Source organism: Myxocyprinus asiaticus, chromosome 26 (genome assembly GCF_019703515.2).
Source record: "Myxocyprinus asiaticus isolate MX2 ecotype Aquarium Trade chromosome 26, UBuf_Myxa_2, whole genome shotgun sequence".
NCBI lineage: Eukaryota > Metazoa > Chordata > Actinopteri > Cypriniformes > Catostomidae > Myxocyprinus > Myxocyprinus asiaticus.
Genome location: NC_059369.1, coordinates 7,676,072 through 7,696,517, shown reverse-complemented (window position 1 = coordinate 7,696,517; position 20,446 = coordinate 7,676,072). Strand labels below are relative to the sequence as shown.

The following is a 20,446-nucleotide window of genomic DNA, read 5'->3' as shown; positions in this document are numbered from 1 at the left end:
TTGATAATGTTGTGTTTTGTGAGATGTGATGGATAATCCTAGCTCTGAGACTCATCACACTTGATACACGTCCAGAGGTAGTTTGAACAGAGGCATAAAACTGACCGGAACTCGCTTTGAATTAAATGGTTTTAACACACACATTCTAGCCGATCAGAATCGATTATTTGAATAGACCATTGTATAAAACTGTTAAACATATAGGTAGTTCCATTCAGTTTAATCACTGTTCTATAATAATGAGCCTACTCTGCTGTCCTCCATAATGAGACATAGCGTGGTTTGACATTCAGCTATGTTTTGCATGGAGGGGGACCTATCAAATGCATCCAGCAAAACAAGACAAAACAATTTGAAATGCAATAGGATAAACATCATCTAATATTGCTGTTCAGCATGTGCCGCACACACCTGCTAGAGAGCGCCGCTTGCTCATGAATCGCTGAAGTCCTGACTGTTTTATAAAACACAGCCTTTTGCAGTTAATAAATTGTGTAGGGACATATCGCGATTTCATTCTTAATTCAATCAATCGTGCAGCCTTAATGGATACCATAACGATGTCTCAGAGGTCAAAGTCTGGATGTTTTAGGGCGTTTGGATGGTTTTCCCCTCATGTAGGTGCCCCTTTTACAACTATCACGTCTGCAACAGAGAAATGTCAAGTCCGCAAAGCTGTTTTTTTCTCATTAATGTAAAATGACAAAGAATATAAATTAAACATTACATGTTCTTAAGAATGCCAACCCTTCTACATAATATGGCTGTTAGTATTTCTGGGTTGGGCATTAAAATTCACAGTGTTTTACCAGTGTGGGGTTTTTTGTCTCCAAAAAACACATGTATATTCATACATCTTTTTATTTAATTCCTTCAAATATATGTAATATTATTGCACTACTTTATCTCTGTGTCTGACATAGAACTGGCATTACTTTAGATCTAACGACAAGTAGATAAAGTGAACTATTATTTTTATTCTTCAGTCTAAATTTGTGCTGCAAAATTCAATGACAGCTGTAACTAACCAATGCTGGCAAGTGACCATGCAGAATAATCCATGGCTAGGTATGGGTTAAACTATTTGAATGCACATTGTTGAGGCAACCACCCACACCTAACCATCGATTATCCCTAACATATTGCATCGATTAACAACCTCTGACCTCATGAACATGGTAGGTCTGTCTTTAAGGTTTATATGTTACCGTTAAAAGTCATTTTCCCTCTAGAGAAAATTAATGGGATTTTTACTTCTGGAACTCAATTCTAGTTGTGCTCTATTCCAAGTGGAATTAACATGAGTTGGGCAATCCTCACTGTCATTAAAAGATAAGAACGTAGAATGCTACAGGAATATTCTTCCAAAAGCAACACATTCAATACCAGCATTTCAATTTAAAGCTTATATCAATATAATTTTATGACTACCCAATTATTTCAGTCTAATTTGAGTGCATAACTCCATACATTTAATCTAAATTTGGCATATGAAAAGCGGAACTATGAATCATATTTTTCAGTTTCTTAGTCAAAGCCCTCACACCAGTAAAAGAGTGTGCACTGATCAGAGTGTGCGGATGATGTGCACATACTGTATTTATGTTTTAGAAAGTATGATGTGTTATGTCCAATTTGTGTGCATACAATGTTTATACATGAGGCCCTTGGACTGTATGGTGGGGAACTATGTGAGAATGCTACTTGTTGATAAAAGAATCTGCATTCAAAACGATTGTTCCTTGTAGACTCATCACCAAGCCCTGGGGCCGGTTGCATAAACATAGCCATTAATTTAATACTCTGTCTAACAATTAGTCTGACTAGCTAAAGATGCTATAGAAAGCCTGTTGCATAAAACAAGCTCACAGTTGTCTTTAGTAAGACAGTCTAATTTGCATTGCATTGTGTGAAAATAAGACAGTGGACGATCAATACAGTTTTCATTCGCTGAAAATATTTGCTTATTAGAAGACTACAGTGCTTCAAAATTGATTCTAATGAACAAATTTAGTGATTTTAACCCAAATAATAAAAAACACATGACATTTTGTTAGCATCGTTGAAATATTTGTATGACAACAAATAACAGTACTTGGCTGCTTATGACGTCTTTGACAGCATGGGGGCCCCCTGACGGATCGGGGGCCCTACACAACTTGTGTATTTTATGAGTAGGGAGGACCGGCATTGTTCCCTGTAAACGCATGGTTGTGTGGCCACAGACAGCTTCAACTCTCTTCAGATTTGCTGATGACACTGTAGTGGTGGGCTTGATCATGAACGACTATGTAGTGGACAGCAAACAAGCAAAGGCATTCCAAAACCTTTTCATCCACTACAGGGGATGAAACTTCATGTTGATGTGACCAGGTTTCTGATGTGATCAGGTCTTACAAATGCCATTTGCCATCAGCTAAGATTGAAAAGACAATTTCCAGGTGCGTTTTGGGAGACAACGGGTCCTGCAGAGAAGTTGACCCCCCATCACTGGATCACCCTCTGTTCACTCTTGACTCTCAACTCTTAAGGCTGTGACACGCCAAAAGCAGACTGCAAGTAGCCGATGGGTTCCAGGCTCAGTTGAACTTCCCAAACTGCCTGGGTGCTCTGGATGGGAAACACGTCAACATTCGCCCCCCACCAGGAACTGGATCAACTTTCTACAACTATAAGCATCCATTTTCCATAGTTCTAATGGCACTGGTCGACAGCAATTACAGATTCCTGTATGTAGATGTGGGTTGCAATGGGTGGATTTCAGATGGTGGAGTGTTTGGTGGATGCTCACTGCAGGATGCCCTGGAGAACAGAACATCGAACATCCCTGCCCCTGCACCACTTCCTGAATCTGACCTGCTGGCTCCTTATTGCATTGTGGCAGATGAGGCATTTCCCTTGAAGGAGTACCTCATGAAGCCATATCCGAACCGCAGGCGATCTGTAGAGCAACGCATCTTCAATTACAGGCTTTTGCGAGCTCGGAGGGTGGTAGAAAATGCATTTGGCATCCTAGCAAACCGTTTTCGAAGTCTTTCTAACCACCATTAATATTCAAAACACTGCCAAAGTGGAGAACATTGTTTTGGCTTGCTGTGCTCTGCACAACTTTCTGCATACAGAGTGCTGTGAACTATACATGGCGGGAATCGACCAGGAAGGACCAGATCATGTCCCAGGAAGATGGAGACAAGACCCTGACCTACAGCAGGCCTCCCTGCCACACACAACCAACAGTACAACACAAGCCAAACAGCTCAGGGATAAACTGTGCCAGTACTTTAATTCAGACATTGGTGCAGTGCCCTTTCAGTGGGGCAAAATATAGCATGTGTATATGTATGCAAAGTATAGGAAAAGTGTGAATATAGTACACTGACAAACTTGTTTGTTTCCAGTACTTGGCCTTGGTTTGAGTTTTATGACTATGGTCTGAAATTGCAAAATAAAGTTTTGAATTTTCCATCATACTGTTTTGTGATCCTTTTTAAAAAATAAATGTGAGTGCAAGTATCTTTTACCCAAAGTCAAAGCGTTTTATTTTCCAATGTGCAGTACAATGGGCAATAAAATTCTTATAAGGCAAAGAAAAAAAAAATAGTAGATAATTAAAATTAAAAATATAATATAGATGCTAGCACAAAATATGAAATATGAGTATTTTTTCTTGTATTTCCTTTTTGACAAATAATAGCCTATTCTGTTATACTCCTAACAAAAAGCAACATATTTTACACTTTTGTTTCAGACATGGTCTGTGATAATCCCATGTTTTTGACATTTTTTTGGCATACTTTTGATGTTCCGTGCAGAAAGAAATCATCAAAATAATGAATAACTACTCGCCTCAATAACACAAAATTGTTGTCGAAATTTTGTTTTAACTATCTTAATTTAATGATTAAAATTTCTACTTTTTTTCTGGACAACAAGATGGGTACCTTTAGATTTGTGAATGAAAGGGGCAGAGGCTCGCGCCCCTGCTGCCCCCGTTCTGTGCACGTCACAGCTGTAGGAGATCAGCATTACATAGTTCTTCCTGTTCAAGGCTGTTGAAAGGTAATCCAGCTCCTTTCCCAATGCAGTGCACCCCAGCACAGCCAGTGGAAGATGACACCATCACAGAGATCATCAAGTGGAACGTAAATATCACCATCCAAACCTCTTTCCAGAGACCTTGCCACTAGTGTATTCTACCAGTGTATGATTATCTAATTTTCTTTAGATATTGCATAACTGATATCACATGTCTAGCAAATAATCTTTAATTATTTGTTTAATTAGAAATAAGGTATTCACCTTATTAGTTAACAGATAAACAGCAGTTTATCTTTCCATAAAATAACAATAATAGCCATACTCTGCTATGCAGTAGTAGCTACATCCAACTCAACCACATTATGTTATGCACTTTATTTTCTTAACCATTTGCAGTATTCTTTAACATATTAGTACTATTTTCTAGTTGTTGCTAGTTATTTTTGATTAACTTTTTGTAAATAAAAATCCATTTTATTACAACTGTGTCTTCCTTGTGTTGATAATACAGTAGGAGGTTCTAAGGGTTAGGCAGAATTTCAGATAACCAACTCCCTCCAATTTACATATTTGTAATTTATGTGTGATTTTCACTACAATGACGAGCTGACCTACCCCGATGAGGGTGAGAGTCTGGCACATTGGTGCTAGACAAACATTAACGTCAGCAAAACTAAGGAGATAATTGTGGACTTTAGCAGGAAAAAAAAGAGGAGTTACAACAGCCTCCTGATGGATGGAGCACCGGTGGAGTGTCTGCAACTTTAAGTATCTTTAAGTAGAGTCCACATCCCCAAGGACTTGACATCATGCACATACATTACAGTTTTTCCCAATTGCTTTGACACTAAAATCCAAATGATTAGCCAAAAATTCTGAAACTTAAAGGAATATTCCGTGTTCAATACAAGTTAAGATCATTCAACAGCATTTGTAGCATAATATTGATTACCATAAAAATGTATTTTGTCTTGCCCCTCCATTTCTTTAAAAAAAGCAAAAATCTGGGTTACAGAGAGACACTTACAATGGAAGTGAATGGGGACAATATGTAAACATTAATATACTTTTTCAAAAGCATAGCCACAAGACAAACAATATGCACATAAACATGATTTTAATCTGATGAAATCACTTACTAACCTTTTCTATGTAAAGTTATAGCCAATTTTACAACTTTGATACCATGACGATGTAATGTCAACAAACCCTAAAAATCTAAAACGACTGTAAAAATGACCATTTAAACAACTTTACAGCTCATATAATACATGAGTTTTAACAGAAGTATTAATGTATGTGTTTTATAAAATTATAAGCTTCACATTTCTGCCTTTAAACGCTCCAAAAATTGTCCCCATTCACTTTCATTGTAAGTGCCTCACTGTAACCTCAACTTTTGCTTTTTTTATTTATTTTTTTTAAAGAAGGGACGAGTACAAATTAATTGTTGAGGTAGTCAACATTATGCCACAAATGCTGTCGATTGAGCTTAACTTGTATTGAACCCGGAATATTCTTTTAACCCTATTTTTTTCTTTGATATTGTTAGCAAAATCAAAAAACACTTCAACAAACGTTTTTGCCAGTAATTTGGTTGATGAGATCAACACTGACTAAAACTGACAAACACGGTTTGCAAAATAACTGTTTGTTTGAAATTGGCTATAATAGTCTTGTTTTGAACAATGAATTTCAATGACTTTTCCATGACCTTTCCAGGCATTCGTGATTACTGGATAAAAAAATTTTAAAATCATTTTGATTCAGACCGATTCGCAAATGAATCATTTAGACCGATTTGTGAGTTGTTTCGACTCATTCAATGAAAATAATCACTGGATTGCAAAAGCAAGTTTTACTCAAAACAAGACCAATATCTAGCTCATGAAATATTTTAGAGCAGTTAAACACTATAAAAATATATATATATTCACTACAAATATTTCCATGACTTCTCCAGGCCTTGTAAATACTTTTAATTTTTAAATTCCCTGATATTTCCAGGTTGTCTTTGACCATGGGTACCCTGTAACGTCCCACAGATCAGACATAAATGACAAACATTAACCGCACATAATTTTATTCAATTTATTAGCTTTTATTAATGAGACACCACACTTTTCCTTAGTTCTTGACCTTCCCTGTGAGCGCGAGCTCATGTGCACCCAACAGAAACTGTGACTGGTTTGGACTGACCAAATTTAGACGTGAATAGAGATTTCTGAAACTGTGTTTTAAACTAACATTCTGTTTTACATACAATAATTATTCAGTTTTATTATCGAAGAAACAGTACTTTTTTGAACATTCAAATAAACCATCAAAATCCACTTGGCTCAAAATTTGTTGAGGGGGCATGACACATGATCAGAAGCAGGCGCTGTAAATCTACTGTCCTCAAGTGGGTCTCTTTTGATACAAAACGGTTGTTTAGAATATTCTCCAAAAGCTGAAGGGTTAAGTTAACTTTAGAAAAGTATCAGCACACCTCTCATCAAGAAGCTGCACAATTTCATCATTCAAATTATACAAAGTGTCTGTGTAATACTTAGGGTTAGAGTTTTGTTCAAATGAGCAATAATAATAGCTGCCTCGGCAAGCACCACTAAATAAATGTTGCAACTAGCTCTGTTTATTATTTCTCAGTGGACTTATCTAACAGATCTCTACTACATTTGATGTTATAAGCAGTTTCCATGGTGATGCTGAAGTGGGAGTGCTATCCTATAATAACCCAACACTTCCTTGCAGACCTGTATTAATCGGAAACAGGAAGCTCTCATGATCAGCTTATAGAAGCATTTATTCTGCATTACCCAAATCAAACAGCACAGTAAAACACGTTATGAAACCCCAACACATAAGAACAACACACACACACACACACACACGCACAAAAACAGATTTATCCCTTTCAATCCCACACATAAAGCTTTAATAGGCAGCCAAACCAAAAAAAATGAATTAAAATCAGCAGGCATTCACACAAGAGTCCAAGTTTGCTTTTATCTTTGAGAAAGTACATTTGGGGATTGACTGTGTATACAGTATTTCATACAAGCAGAGACTGTGTGAAGAGGTTTATCATAAGTGTACTTTGTGATCTACATGTGGAGTGCTATTGCTCTCTATCTAAAGAAGACAAACCCTGTTGTAGTGTCTACATTGTCATGTGAACTGTAACAGTAATGATAAAAATCTGAATTAAAACCACTATAATACTGCTGAAGAAGGCAATGATGGACCCTCAGCACAAGAGTCTGATGAAAGGTCCTGTTTCATGCTTTGGGTAAAGGACAAGTAAAAAAGCAGGTAAAGATGTACGACGACGATTATGATGAGGATGGGTCATTGTCAGTGCTCCAGGTAAATAGAGGAAGAATCCCTCAGATCTCCTGATACGATGAGTTCAAGTTTGTTGGGTCATCTTCCTCCCTGGAATTAAACAAACACACAAAATTAGTTTAAAAAAATCATCTGTACAACAAAGAAACATAAGTTTATTATTGCAATCCATTCATACTCCAAAGATGTCAAATATAGACACTTGTGCAAGAGCCCTGCTTGTCAGTATATAGACTCCAAAAGTGCCCTCTAGCATCTATATTGTGACACGCCCATTACTTTCAACAAAAAACATTTGGCATTAATAGACACGGAGGGCATCAGAATTTAGCGTCATGAAATTATATGTTGGGGTACAATTTTGCCATCATCATCATCATGATGATCTGATCTGAATTTTTGAAATCAAGAATGGGTATTTCTGCGAGTAATTACATCATTTTTTTACATCAAGAATTTTGTATTAATGCAAAAGTAATTACTGCTATTAAGAATTAACATTTTCACTAGTGAAAACTGAATTCTAGATATCTATAATTAGCGGATTTTGCCTATACCGATAACTAAGGTGATGGAAAAGGCCGATAACGATTAATGGGCCGATCGTTTATTAAAATTGATTTATTGAACGTTAAAAGATTTTCTTGGTCTTTTCTTTCTATGGCGGGCACAAAGGCAGCAAGAGTCCAGAATGAAAAATGGAAGATTTTGTGCATAGTGTGGGACTTTTAGCTATAAACAAGCCCAAAACACACAATAGATTCTTATTTTTAAATGACAGAGACTTGGCTCCGTTCCAATGCTTTATAATTATTTACTTACCAAACTGAGTTTTTTTACAGCCTATATATCCACCAGATGAATGGTTTTGTGTATTTATTTATTTCACCAGATTAAGTGTAATGAGGAATAAGGTTTATTATTATTCACAAGAGATAAAGTTAATATAATAATAATGTTTATTTTATATAGCGCCTTTCTGCCCACTCAAGGTCACTTTACAATGAAAAAAAAACACATAAGAGAGAAAACATACAAAGTAAAAGACTAGTACATAATACAAAAATAACAACACAAAGATAGATATAATGGTATATCAGACAGGATATCCTCAATTAACCAAGTAAAGATAAAATAAGTTATAGGTCAGGGAAACAATTAATGAAAAGGTAGGTTTTCAGTTGGATCTTGAAATCAGAAATGGTGGAGATATCATGGAGAGTTTTTGGTAGTTTAACAGACGCTGGGAGAGATTTGAACTAGCATAACGCTTATCAGAATTAACAACAAATGAGATACAGGTTATAGTAGTTAAACAGTTAGTGTTCATAACATGGCGAAGCAGCCAAGTATACAGTCTACTGGACCAAATGGATGGAATAGCAGAATTGCAATTGAGAATGCAAATGCTATAAGTAGCAGGATCAAGTCGCGGTCGAGAGTTCATGCAGCAAAGTTGAAACGATGAGTAACTATCAAACTAAATCTGACTAAAACCAGTTTTCAGCCAACAATCCTGCATCTGTGTGGAAAGGCCTGAAAAGCATTACCAAGTATAAGACCTAAGACCTCCCCATCGCTCAGTAGAGAATCAACAAATGACTGATGAACTGAATGTGTTTTACTGCAGGTTTGAAAAGCCCAGTCTCACACCCATCCCTCGCTCTGATCTTCACTTCACACACACACACACACACACACACACACACACACACACACACACACACACACACACACACACACACACACACACACACACACCAAAAACTCCTGCGAACTCCCCACCTCCTGCTACTCAACCTACACTTATGGTCTGTGAGGAGGATGTGTGCCGGGTCTTCCGGAAACAAAAGGCTAGGAAAGCTTCAGGCCAGATGGTCTCTCACCTGCCTGTCTGAAAGTCTGCACTGTACAACTGGCCACCATCTTCACACAGATCTTCAATAGATCATTAGAGCAGCATGACGTTCCCTGCTGCTTCAAACGCTCCACCATCATTCTGATCCCCAAAAAACCCAAAATCATAGGACTTAATGACTACAGACCTATCGCTCTCACATCTCTGTTCATGAAGTCATTTGAAAGACTGGTTTTGGCCTACCTGAAGGACATCACTGGACCCCTGCTAGACTCCCTTCAGTTTGCTTCCCAAGCAAACAGGTCTGTGGATGATGCTGTCAGCATGGGACAGCATTATATCCTGCAAATTCACAACAGACCTGGGACTTATGCAAGGATCCTATTTATGGACTTCAGTTCAGCCTTCAATACCATCATGCCTGATCTTCTCTCAACCAAACTGACCCAGCTCTCTGTACAAACACCAATCTGTCGGTAGATCAACAGCTTTGACCTGTACATCTTCAGAGTGAGGAAATGTGCAGGTAGAATCACTCTGGACCCCACACACCCTCCCCTCTCCTTTTATGAACTGTTGCCCTCTGGCCGGCGCTACAGAGCACTCAGTGCCAGAACAACCAGGCACAAGAACAGTTTTTACCCTCAGGCCATTTACCACATGAACGATTAAACGACCTTCAAGACTCCCCATAGTGCAATAATGTAAATAAATATCTCATGTACATATTAAAATTAACACATATTTAATTCAATAACTGTACATACCCCTACCTTGCACACTTATTACCACCTGCACATGTACGTATGCCATTCTACGTTATATGCCCTATTTTGTTTTTGTATGTCTATTTATACTCTTACCTTGTTTTATATTGTGTGTCTCACTGTAATGTTCTGTGTGCACTTGCTTGTTTCTCCTATCACCAAAATAAAAATTCTGTGTGTACGTGAGCACACCTGGCAATAAAGCTCATTCTGATTCTGAACTAAGCGCCATAACGAGAACGCAACAGAAAAGTCAGGCTAGAGCTGAGGCTCATGTTAGGCCAGTGGCAGATGACTTTGTCCCAGTTACATGCATAGTCAAATTCATAACAGATGGCAGTGGAGGTACGCAGAAGGGGTCGGGGCTTAATCGCTACTTAACAAGGTCAATATTGATGCTAACTACACCAACCAGCGAGGCACCAAACTTAACCCAACCACACAGTGGAGGACGGGAGATAACCCACCATCCAATGTCAGTCCGCATCAGATTAGCAAGAGAGTGGAGACTCACTCACTGACAAAGCAGAGGGTGGTACAGTTGAGAACCCACTGGGAACTTGTAGGAGTAGCAGAAGAGCCCTGAGCAACTTAAAGCATCAGCCGCAAAAAGCAGTTTGTCATAGACCAGTTATCCAGGGAACACAGAAGACAAATGTAGCTTTTAGCAGATGCTTAGCAGTACTCACGGCGATCGACCAGCAGGTGTATAATCCAGAAAAGTTTGTTATGGTCTAAAAATACAGGAAAACGATGATGGATGTAGCGCGTAGCTTGTAGTAGTAACTTCACCAGGAGCAATAGTATCAAGCCACCGGTGTAACTGCATGCAGCGACAGGAGAATAAACAGTAGATGTCCAAATTGATTAAAAAGATGCACAAAAGTAAATGTCCAATATGATTAAAAGGATGCACAACATGTAGAAAAGTTAGAGGAGAAGCAGTGAGAAGCAGCAGCCAAACGTGCACAGCGTACTCTCAGCCGGAAGTGATGAAAAAAAGTTGGAGACACAATGCTTGTCCAGACAGAGCATGTTTCTATAAAGTCACATTATTCTTTGCATGTCCTCGCTTCAATTTAAAACACTTGGTTATTTAATCAAAATAACAAAATATGCAATGAAGTGAGGATAAAAAAAAAAAATGGATGAATATTGTCAATATGAAAGATTTAGATGCAGCAAATCCCCACAAGATTGTTTTTATTTCATTTCTAGAGGCTGCTGGTTACTGTAGAATCACTGTAACTGTAACTAGAATCCTCCAGCACCGGCCACAGAAAAAAAAAAAAACTTATTTTTGCAGATAACCAATAGCTCCAAAAACTAATCACCACCGATTAATCTGTAAAACCTATATATATCTGTCTACTGTACCTCTTATCTCTAATTCATTTAATGCACATAATTAAATGTCGAAAGGCCTCACTATTTTGGTGACTAGCTGACACACACACACACACACAACAGTTAAACATCCTCCACCTCAAACAGGAAACAGATTTCACTCTCTGTGATATCTGTGTAAATAAAGGCATCAGGCTCCGATCTGGGCCTGTTTGACTTCCTGTCTTCTTTAAACACACTGTACAAACAGAATATTTAATTCACATTAAATGACACAGCAGCCAATTAGTCTTATTTGAGAGAGTTTGTGGGAGCAGCCTGGATGTGTATACAGAGCAAAGAATGAGTCAGCATTTCCACTGATTATTTTCAATTACACACAATCAACCACATCATTGATCTGATCAAAATATAAATTCTGCGTGTAGAGAAAAATGTTGCATCAGTATGTTTACATGCGCAGTTAAAACAACTACAGTTAACTTTTGCTCCAGTCTTCATCTAAGTATACATGACAATATGTGTAATTGAATATTTGGGGGAAGGACAAATAATAAGCCATGTTAAATACACGTTGCGCGTCAGCTCTATCTTTTGAAGCATATGTACAACGCGGAGGCCAACTGTGGTCCGATTAACATGTATACATGCTTGGTGAAGCCGATCTACTACAGTCGCATTATCTAGGTCTGTTAATTCAACTTTGCAAAAGATATACCCTAGTACGATTTCAGTCGGATCGATTAAGCTTATCGATCATTGATTAATTAATTTCAGGACAAATGTGTTCAGTAGCCTAATCATGACAGCAGAGTTGATAAGGCTGTCTATACAGTTACTTGCCATTAGAGGGTGCGTAAGCGATGCATGTCATTATCCGGTTCATAGAAGAGCCGCTCTGATGCATAGATCAGAGATGAAGCGGGCTTAATGTAAACAATGTTGGAGCATTTTCTCTATAAATGAACATTCAAGTTTTCTGCACACACTGTAATAGTGTGTTAAAGTACATGACAACAAGCACTGTTTATCTCCTTGTTTCATCCCAACCTACAATAACGTCAGCGATCGCCAGGAAAGCACGAAGATACATTCAGCTGACATCACACTATCACCAGAGAAGCGGTAGCCTATGTTATGCACTGTGTTTACGCAGCGTGTTATGATTTGACCAAAATTAAGTCAAAAGATCCGAAATATCCCACGATCCACAACGTGAAGTTTTAACGAACTCAAATATGTATATAAATTATATATCTTAAGTATCTTAAGATAGAATTTACTATTAACAGTAGTTTCATTAACAGTAATTAAACAATTCCCCAATTCGAACTTAACATTGCCTAAATGTGTTTGAATACACTGAACTAAGAATATCTTAAGAGGAAAATGCCAATACTTGCATTTCTTAAGTGTATTAATTTAAATTACATGTAAACAGTAGGCTAGATGCACATATTATTTGGAGTTCTCCACGTGCGTTTTGCGATATAAACGGTAACGATTAATTGATCATTAATTTCCATGACGATTATGTAAATGTCTGAAAACTGACATCCCTAGTCGGACTAAAGCATGACATGACATTTACATGACATTTTAAAATGATGAATTATTGTTTTTGTCTGATTGAGCTTAAAAACTGAACTTTAAAGGGCAAATAAACATGTGAGCACATGAACAGGGTCAGAAATAAACACAAGGCAAAATACCACTGAAGGTGACAAGAATGCCTCAGAAATTTTAAATATGCTGGCAAAAAATGGCCCAGTGGTGAATTTTTTAAAATAAAAATTAAATTAAATTAGACCCATCTAGTGGACATCACACAACACAAGTTGACCTGTAGTGGTCAGATTAGTGCACTGCATATTTAAAAATCTGTATTCACTATCTCAAAAGACAAGTGTTAATATAAGTGTAGATAACATGGTGAGGTGTTATGATTAAAAAAACTAAAATGACAACACTGAAAGCAAGAAACAAAAATTGGCTGAATTTGAAAAACACTCACCTACACAACAGTTGTTGCATTAAAATCCACGGTGAAAGTAGAACATTTAAGTAGAAAGTATAATTTAACATTGCGACCAGCCAATTATGATCTTGGGATCTTGTGCATTACATACAGCTAATTCTGCATTTGATGTTGATGTGATTTTATAGGCAACAGGTCTCAATTTTCAGACTGAGAAATTAACTGATTAAAGCTGAAGTATGTAACTTTTTCGGTGTTAAAATACTTTCTCCTAGCCCAGCTTAATATGCAGAGACAACAATAAGCAAGCGAATTGTAGGTTCATTTTCTCGAAAACTGTAAAACACGACAAAACAGCACTGACTCAACTAATGGTGTGAGTTTGGGGCAGGACTATCTATTTATTCAATCAACGGCAGACGGGGGCGTATTCGAAAAGCTGTTTGAAAACACTTTATTTTTGCAAATCCGTTCACTGCCGCTAGTTGCATAGAAATTACACACTTTAGCTTTAACTGAAGTGTTTGAGATAAATGGATGGCCACTGTGTGTTTTTATATTGTAAGATAAAATGCTCCACCTGAAATGAACTCCAGGGGGCAAATATTGTCCCTTAAAAAATTACATTTTGACACCGAATGTGACTGTGTAGAAAGGGGATATGGTAGAAGTGTGAGAAGTGTGTATGCCGTTCCAGAATTTCATGATTAACTGAGCAGATCTGAGCCATTCTGCTCCACCTCTCTCTTACAGTTAAGGAAACAACATGAACCTTTCATCTTTAGAGTTCAATACTTCCACACATCACTCATTAAATGATTAAGAGATGCCTGTCCCACAGGTTTGAGCAAGTACTCCAGAACGCAAAACTCTATAAATAAGACAGAAACGTGTTCCAACATGCTCTCAGATAATTCCAGCAATACAGAGCAGATAGCAAGAACCTTTGGGCCAAATGTGGGAGACAACGGTCACATCTGGCCTAGATCTGGCATGGCTGAACACGTGTGGGCCAAACTTTCACCATATATGTTTTGCCACAGCTTTAGAACTGGAGGGAATTTTCTCTTGGGTCACAACTGGCATTGAGGTATATGGCCCAGATGACAACACATATGTGCGGCTTGGCTATGCCATGGAAAACGTTAACTTGTGATTGACATTTGGTTTATATTTAATTCTATTTTCTTCCTAAAAGGTTGTGAGTGAAAAAGATATTGTCCATAGATGAGATTTTTCTAATATGACTACCTTTAATACACTTGACACAACATGAGTTATGTTTAACATTATCTTAAATGAAAAATACAAATAATTGTAAGTACACCACATCATGTATTAGACAATTCTAACCACTTCCAATGATACTACCAACATCAACACACTAATGTTTAACATGTTATTTTCACTTCAAATTAAAAAGATTGTGATTTAATTGTATGGCTTATGCTTGACTTATTGTGCAGTAAATTAGAGTATTGAATAGACTTGGTGTTCTTCTGGTTAAATTCTGGGAGAATACTGGCATTTAGTCTATCAGCCATATTTGGGCCACATAAGAGCCGTCAGGCCTTAACAGAACTCAGCCAAACAAGAATTACATATAAGGCCCATGTATGGGCCAAACAAACTTTGATAATTTGGCTTTCTACTGGTGGAGTTATGGCACTGTTTTGGTTCAGTTCTGGCAAAAAATTTGGGCTGTCATTCACTTTCTGAGCTGGGCCACATTTCAGCTGTTTATCTGGGCCAAAGCTGGGCCAAAGGAAACTTGCTGACTAGGGTAGATTTCAGGCTTTAAGCAAACACTTGCCTTGGTTAAACCAGTTTGTTTACTATTTTTTAGAATGGCTAATAACTCAAATTAAAAGCTCAATGCCAAAACCTACTGAGCTCCCTACTTAGACAGTATTTTAACCCTTTAACAGAGACCTCAAACTTTTGGTAGTGATTTCCATTAAATAAATAATCCAAGATGGCGGAAGAGTGAGAAATGCCAATTACAATTACATATATGCTTTTGGCAGACGCTTTTAAAAATTGACTAATTTACTGTATATCTGAATGAATATTGCATTTATATAGCGCTTTTATGATACAACACTTAAAGCATTTTACACAGTGAACAAGGGAATCTCCTCAACCACCACCAGTGTGCAGCATCCACCTGCATGATGCAATGGCAGCCATAGTGTGCCAGTACACTCACCACACACCAGCAGTTGATGGAGAGGCGAGAGTGGACTGATACTGCCAATTAATGGATATTTGTGTGTGCACTGTATTTTTAAGCTTATTAGAGTATAGTCTTGTTAGCCTAGTAACATGCTAATGCCAAACTCTATAAAGCGCAACAGTGCCCACTTTTTCAGCCCTCTTGGTTCTGGAAGTATTTTTCCCATTCATTTCTTCCATAAGGATTTCATAAAAGTCTTCCTAAAAGAGTTCTAAGCCATGAACCGAACCAAACTCCGAGCTGGAGTTTTACAAACATTACAAACTTTGATTTGAAGCAAAAACGTATTTGAAAATCAGACAGTGAGAAAAAGGTACAAGACTGTTCATTGATTAAAAACCTCAGAGCTCATGGTAGGTCTGTCTTTAAAGGTTTATAAGTTATTGTTAAAAACCGATTCGCTTATGGAGAAAACTAATGGAATTTTTACATCCAGAACCAGACTTTAGTACTTGAGTCTCTCATGTGCTTCCTGTGTACTTTAAAAACATCCCCACTGTTAAGGATGCTAATAGTGATTAGAAGTGATGAAAAGGAGACAAAATAAAGTTTCAAAACTCCCCACGAAACAGCGCTGCTCTCTTTTTCATGTTGTGTGCTCTCCCTCTCCCGCAGACCGACACATGACCACGCCCCCCATGCCACAACCAATAAAACACGTTTCACATTTCACTATCCTCTAGTGAGTGACTGCTTTAAACTGGAGGGAAGACGACAAGCAGACAATCTTGCTGTCTCACATAAGTAGATGCGTCACATAAAATTCAGTGCATCACTGGCAGTCTGACTAACCCAGCTAAAATAAAAACTGCAGCAAGTCAAACTGAGGGATCTGATGGACAGATTTCAATTACTACGTCCTACCCACAGATCTGCAGACCTCATTCTCAACCATCCAACACATCAGAATGAAACCTGAGCCTCGTTTGGACTACAGCTCTGTTCAAAACATAGCGAGATGCCTACATAGACAGTATTTTAAGGCATCATAGGTAAGCTTAAGACATGAAGGTCATGCAAGGTCAAAGGTCACACATTCACTCCATTTACCTCTCACCATCCTCTTTGAGTTTGCGGGCGGCTTGTTTGGACTGTTTGATCTGCAAGTCCAGCCGGTGTAAGTAGTCTTTCGCAGACAGCTCCTCGGCCTGCACGGGTCGGGTGTTGGGTTCTGGAACTCCTGGTTCTGGTGGGGGTGACGAGACGTCCATATCCTGACTCATGCAGGGTGACTCCTGCGGCATGCTTCCCTCACTGTCAGGCGACTCCAGAGACAGTCCATTAAAGAGGGAACGTTTTTCTGACTTAACGGGAATATTGAGTGTGTTTCGAAGGAATATGCAGTCATTGCTGAAAAGCTTATTTACTCGTTTGATTTGCTCCATCTGTATAAAAAACAGACATGAAAATATGAGCTTTTTATTTACAAAAAACAGTGTCTAATCTTAAACCTATCTATCTATCTATCTATCTGACAATGAACTTTAATCCTCGAAATGTGTCAACTACTAAGCAAACAGTCAGTGTGTTCATGTCAGCACGTAAATCTTGTTATTTCCTGCTGTAAAAGTGTAACACTGCAAATAGTTCATCTGTACACAAATCTATCTATCTATCTATCTTCTGTCTGCTTGTTCAACATTAACAGCATGTGCTTTTGTTACAGTTACTTAATCAAACTATATAAGTAAATATTTGCTCAGAGATGAAGAACACCAGTGGTTGTCAACTGGTGGGTTGCAGGTCTGACAAGGTTCTACTAACTCTAGAACTTACAAGCTAGCCAAATAAGGTAGACGTCAACATACACAAGTTGAATGACATCTCCTAAAAAACCTAAGCCGACTTGCCAAGAGAATATGCATGGTTTGTGTCGACCATAATGTGTTTTATGCTCAAGACACATTTAGAGAACAAAACTGTTTTTTTAGTTGACTTTTGTGCAGTAAACAATGTTGGTACTATGTTGGGTCACCATTTGATATCTAATTATGTTAATTCTGGTCCTGAAGCAAAACCAGTTTGGACCCAATGGCCATTAGGTTTACATTTCTCAAAATCACCTAGACATCTCGTAATATAGTGAGTAATAGCTGGGTGTGTGTAGTGTTATGATCAAAATCAGTTAAATCTCACATTTATTTTCAGTCTCATCATCAATGCACAAGCTGCCTGCAGGGTCAGATCACATGCAATCATCTTGTATTTGCATAGTCATATCATTTGAGATTAAAGGTCACACACAGTACATGCATCTGTGTATTTAGATTATTTTGCTTTTTGTTTTTTCCAAATGCGTAAACATATTTATTATCAATGAGTTTTATCTATCTTGTTTCATCATCACTGCATAAGTTACACTTAGGGATTTACAACATGCATCATCTCATATATTTGCATATATGGTCATCCTCTGTAATTAAAGGTCACATAGACTGTCTTATATGCCTAACTACTAGACAGCATTTTTGTGCATCAATGGTGAGTTTGCACGTTCAAAAAGCTGCACGTGCCTAAGATGCCCAAAAATGGTTCACTCACTTGAATGATGACAAAAATGTTGCACGTGGTTTAGATGCACAAAAGGGCTAAGTAGGGTGGCAACTACATTTTGAGCTACAGCCCGTTACAGCATTTTTTAGCATCTTAGAATGCACATATGATGCCAAAAATTGCTGTCTTAAAAGTGTACACAGCCCATGACAATGTGGACATCATAGTACGTGTATATGATTTCCAAAAATGCTGCAGCACGATGTCCAAATATGCTACAAGTGCTGCTAATGACGCACAAAAACACCTCACTGGTACCTCACATGGTTTTGAGCCACAGCCTCATCTGTATGTGTGTTTAAACTGATATTAGAATTATAATCTTACCGTAACCCCGTATTTGAGCGCTATGCCCTGCAGCGTGTCCCCGTCTGTGACCCGGTGCTCTATGTATTTCTCACCTACCGGCGCCGTGACGCTCGCGGTGCTGCCATACGAGCGCGTCTTTGTTCGGGCCAAACTCTGCGATAACTCACTGTCCGACTCCGAACCGGACCGGGATCTGGGGAACAGCGGCTGCCCGTACCGTCCGCATCCTCCATCATCGCGCAGCTGAGGCAGCACCGGAGAAAACTCCGCCATCTTCAATCCGTTATTACTATAAAAGCTTCACCACCGAATGATGTTATTCACAGGATAAAAATATGCATGTTTCCAGCGTCACACCGCACGCAGCGCATTTTTAGCTGTGATATTTAGAGGAAACGGGAGAGATGAGTGATTTTCCAGGCGCCATTGTGATTACCGTGAGCCTGCGCGAGGTACGCGGTCAGTCCGGTGAAACCTGATGTGCGCGCGCGTGTGTGATGATGACACACATCTACGCCGCCTGAGATAGAGAATGAGCGCGTCGCGTCTTTCAGAGTTGCGGCTGGAATGTGACGTCGGTAGCCAGTTAACTAGTCAAAGACTTATGCGAACGGCGTGACGCGACGCAACGCAACTGTCTAGACCGCTCCCCAAACGACGTCAGCACCCAGTCGACCAATCAAAGAGTTTGTTTGTTGCGTCGCGCCGCTAGCAGGGTAAAAAGCAACGTTGAAAATAGTAAGCGGTATTGATGAGTTGTGAAGCGTTTTTAGGGGGATAATAGAGAAATAATTTATTTAAAATAAATTTAAGTTTGTAAATGAGAACAATATCTTTTATGTCCGTTTGTTTAGGGAGGAAACCTTCTGGTATTTGACACTCTCAAATGCTTTAAGCTGCTTTCATATGATCAACTGAACATGTGAATATATGCACGTAACATAACCGAACATAAATTAAAAATGGCACTGCATTGGACTTTTTATAATAATAAAAATAATAATTATTAATGATGAGGATTTCCTTTGTGTTTTGGTATATAGAGCACAAAGACTGTAATTAAAAACAAATACAGAAAGGTGTTTTTTTTTTTTTTCATTCTCACCTCTGAGCTGTTTCTGGTAAACAGTAAACCACACATGACCTGGAAAGAGAAAGCAGTTGTCTACAGTTTGCGGAATTGTGGTAGCACCACCGTCAAGAGAGGAAACTGACAGGTAGAAACCACTATACGCTTATATGCATGTTCATATCTGTATTCTTTGATTCCTTTCAGTTGTGTTTTTGCTGTGAATTTAAATTATACAACAATTAAAACTCAGGTGCTCAGCTTGCCGTGTATAAGGTGTAGTGGACTAGGTTGTTCAAAATTAAGATTTACAGAATAAACCCCCTTTCAATTCATGAGGTTTCATTTGAACTGAATTGGCCACGCTCCACAGGAAGTTGAATTAGAATTGGAATTGGAATGATAGGAAGTGGAATTTACTGAATTTTGGAAGGAATATGAAGGTCCTGCTATTCTGCTGAACAGAGAGCAGTGTGTTACCCAATCAAATCATTTGACATCACCAAGGGCATAGATTCCAGGGGGGATGGGGGTAGGTAACCCCCCCAATTATAAAAACAAGCAAGTACAACCCCCCAATATTTATACTATGATCAATGGAAACATGTAAATGCTTCACGCTGCAACCCCCCAATCTTCAAGACAAATCTACGCCATTGAACATCACCCAGGAGAATGCGGTCCTTTCTGCCTCGTACAGGACTATACTGATACTACACACAAGCACAAAGTGACAAAGTGGGTTTTTACATCTGGAAGACATAGTTTTTTAGATTGTTTGCTAATCTGCAATACAACGTTTCCTCTCAGATGCCAGTAAGACATTCAGCAGTTGTCTTTGAGACATTACAGTTTACATTTATGCATTTGGCAGACACTTTTATCCCAAGTGACTTACAGTGCTTTTATTACAGGGACAATCCCCCTGGAGCAACTTGGAGTT

General features: G+C 38.4%; 1 protein-coding gene across 1 annotated transcript; it reads right to left on the bottom strand.

Moving 5' to 3' along the window:
- Positions 1-6,820: 6,820 nt before the first annotated feature.
- On the bottom strand, positions 6,821-19,073 carry lysmd2 (LysM, putative peptidoglycan-binding, domain containing 2). The gene is made up of 3 exons (XM_051656728.1): positions 18,453-19,073; positions 16,623-16,957; positions 6,821-7,476 (listed from the first exon to the last, which is right to left on the bottom strand). Exons 1-3 carry the CDS (start codon positions 18,705-18,707, stop codon positions 7,428-7,430), a joined length of 639 nt encoding a protein of 212 aa, XP_051512688.1. The 5' UTR covers positions 18,708-19,073; the 3' UTR covers positions 6,821-7,427.
- Positions 19,074-20,446: the final 1,373 nt, after the last annotated feature.

Excerpts from the sequence above, each read along its gene's own strand:
- lysmd2 (XM_051656728.1), bottom strand. The coding sequence starts at position 18,707 with ATGGCGGAGTTTTCTCCGGTGCTGCCTCAGCTGCGCGATGATGGAGGA. Across the intron at positions 16,958-18,452 it reads CGCTCAAATACGGGGTTACG|ATGGAGCAAATCAAACGAGT; the intron begins GTAAGATTATAA and ends TTTTTTATACAG. Across the intron at positions 7,477-16,622 it reads CTCAAAGAGGATGGTGAGAG|GGAGGAAGATGACCCAACAA; the intron begins GTAAATGGAGTG and ends GTTTAATTCCAG.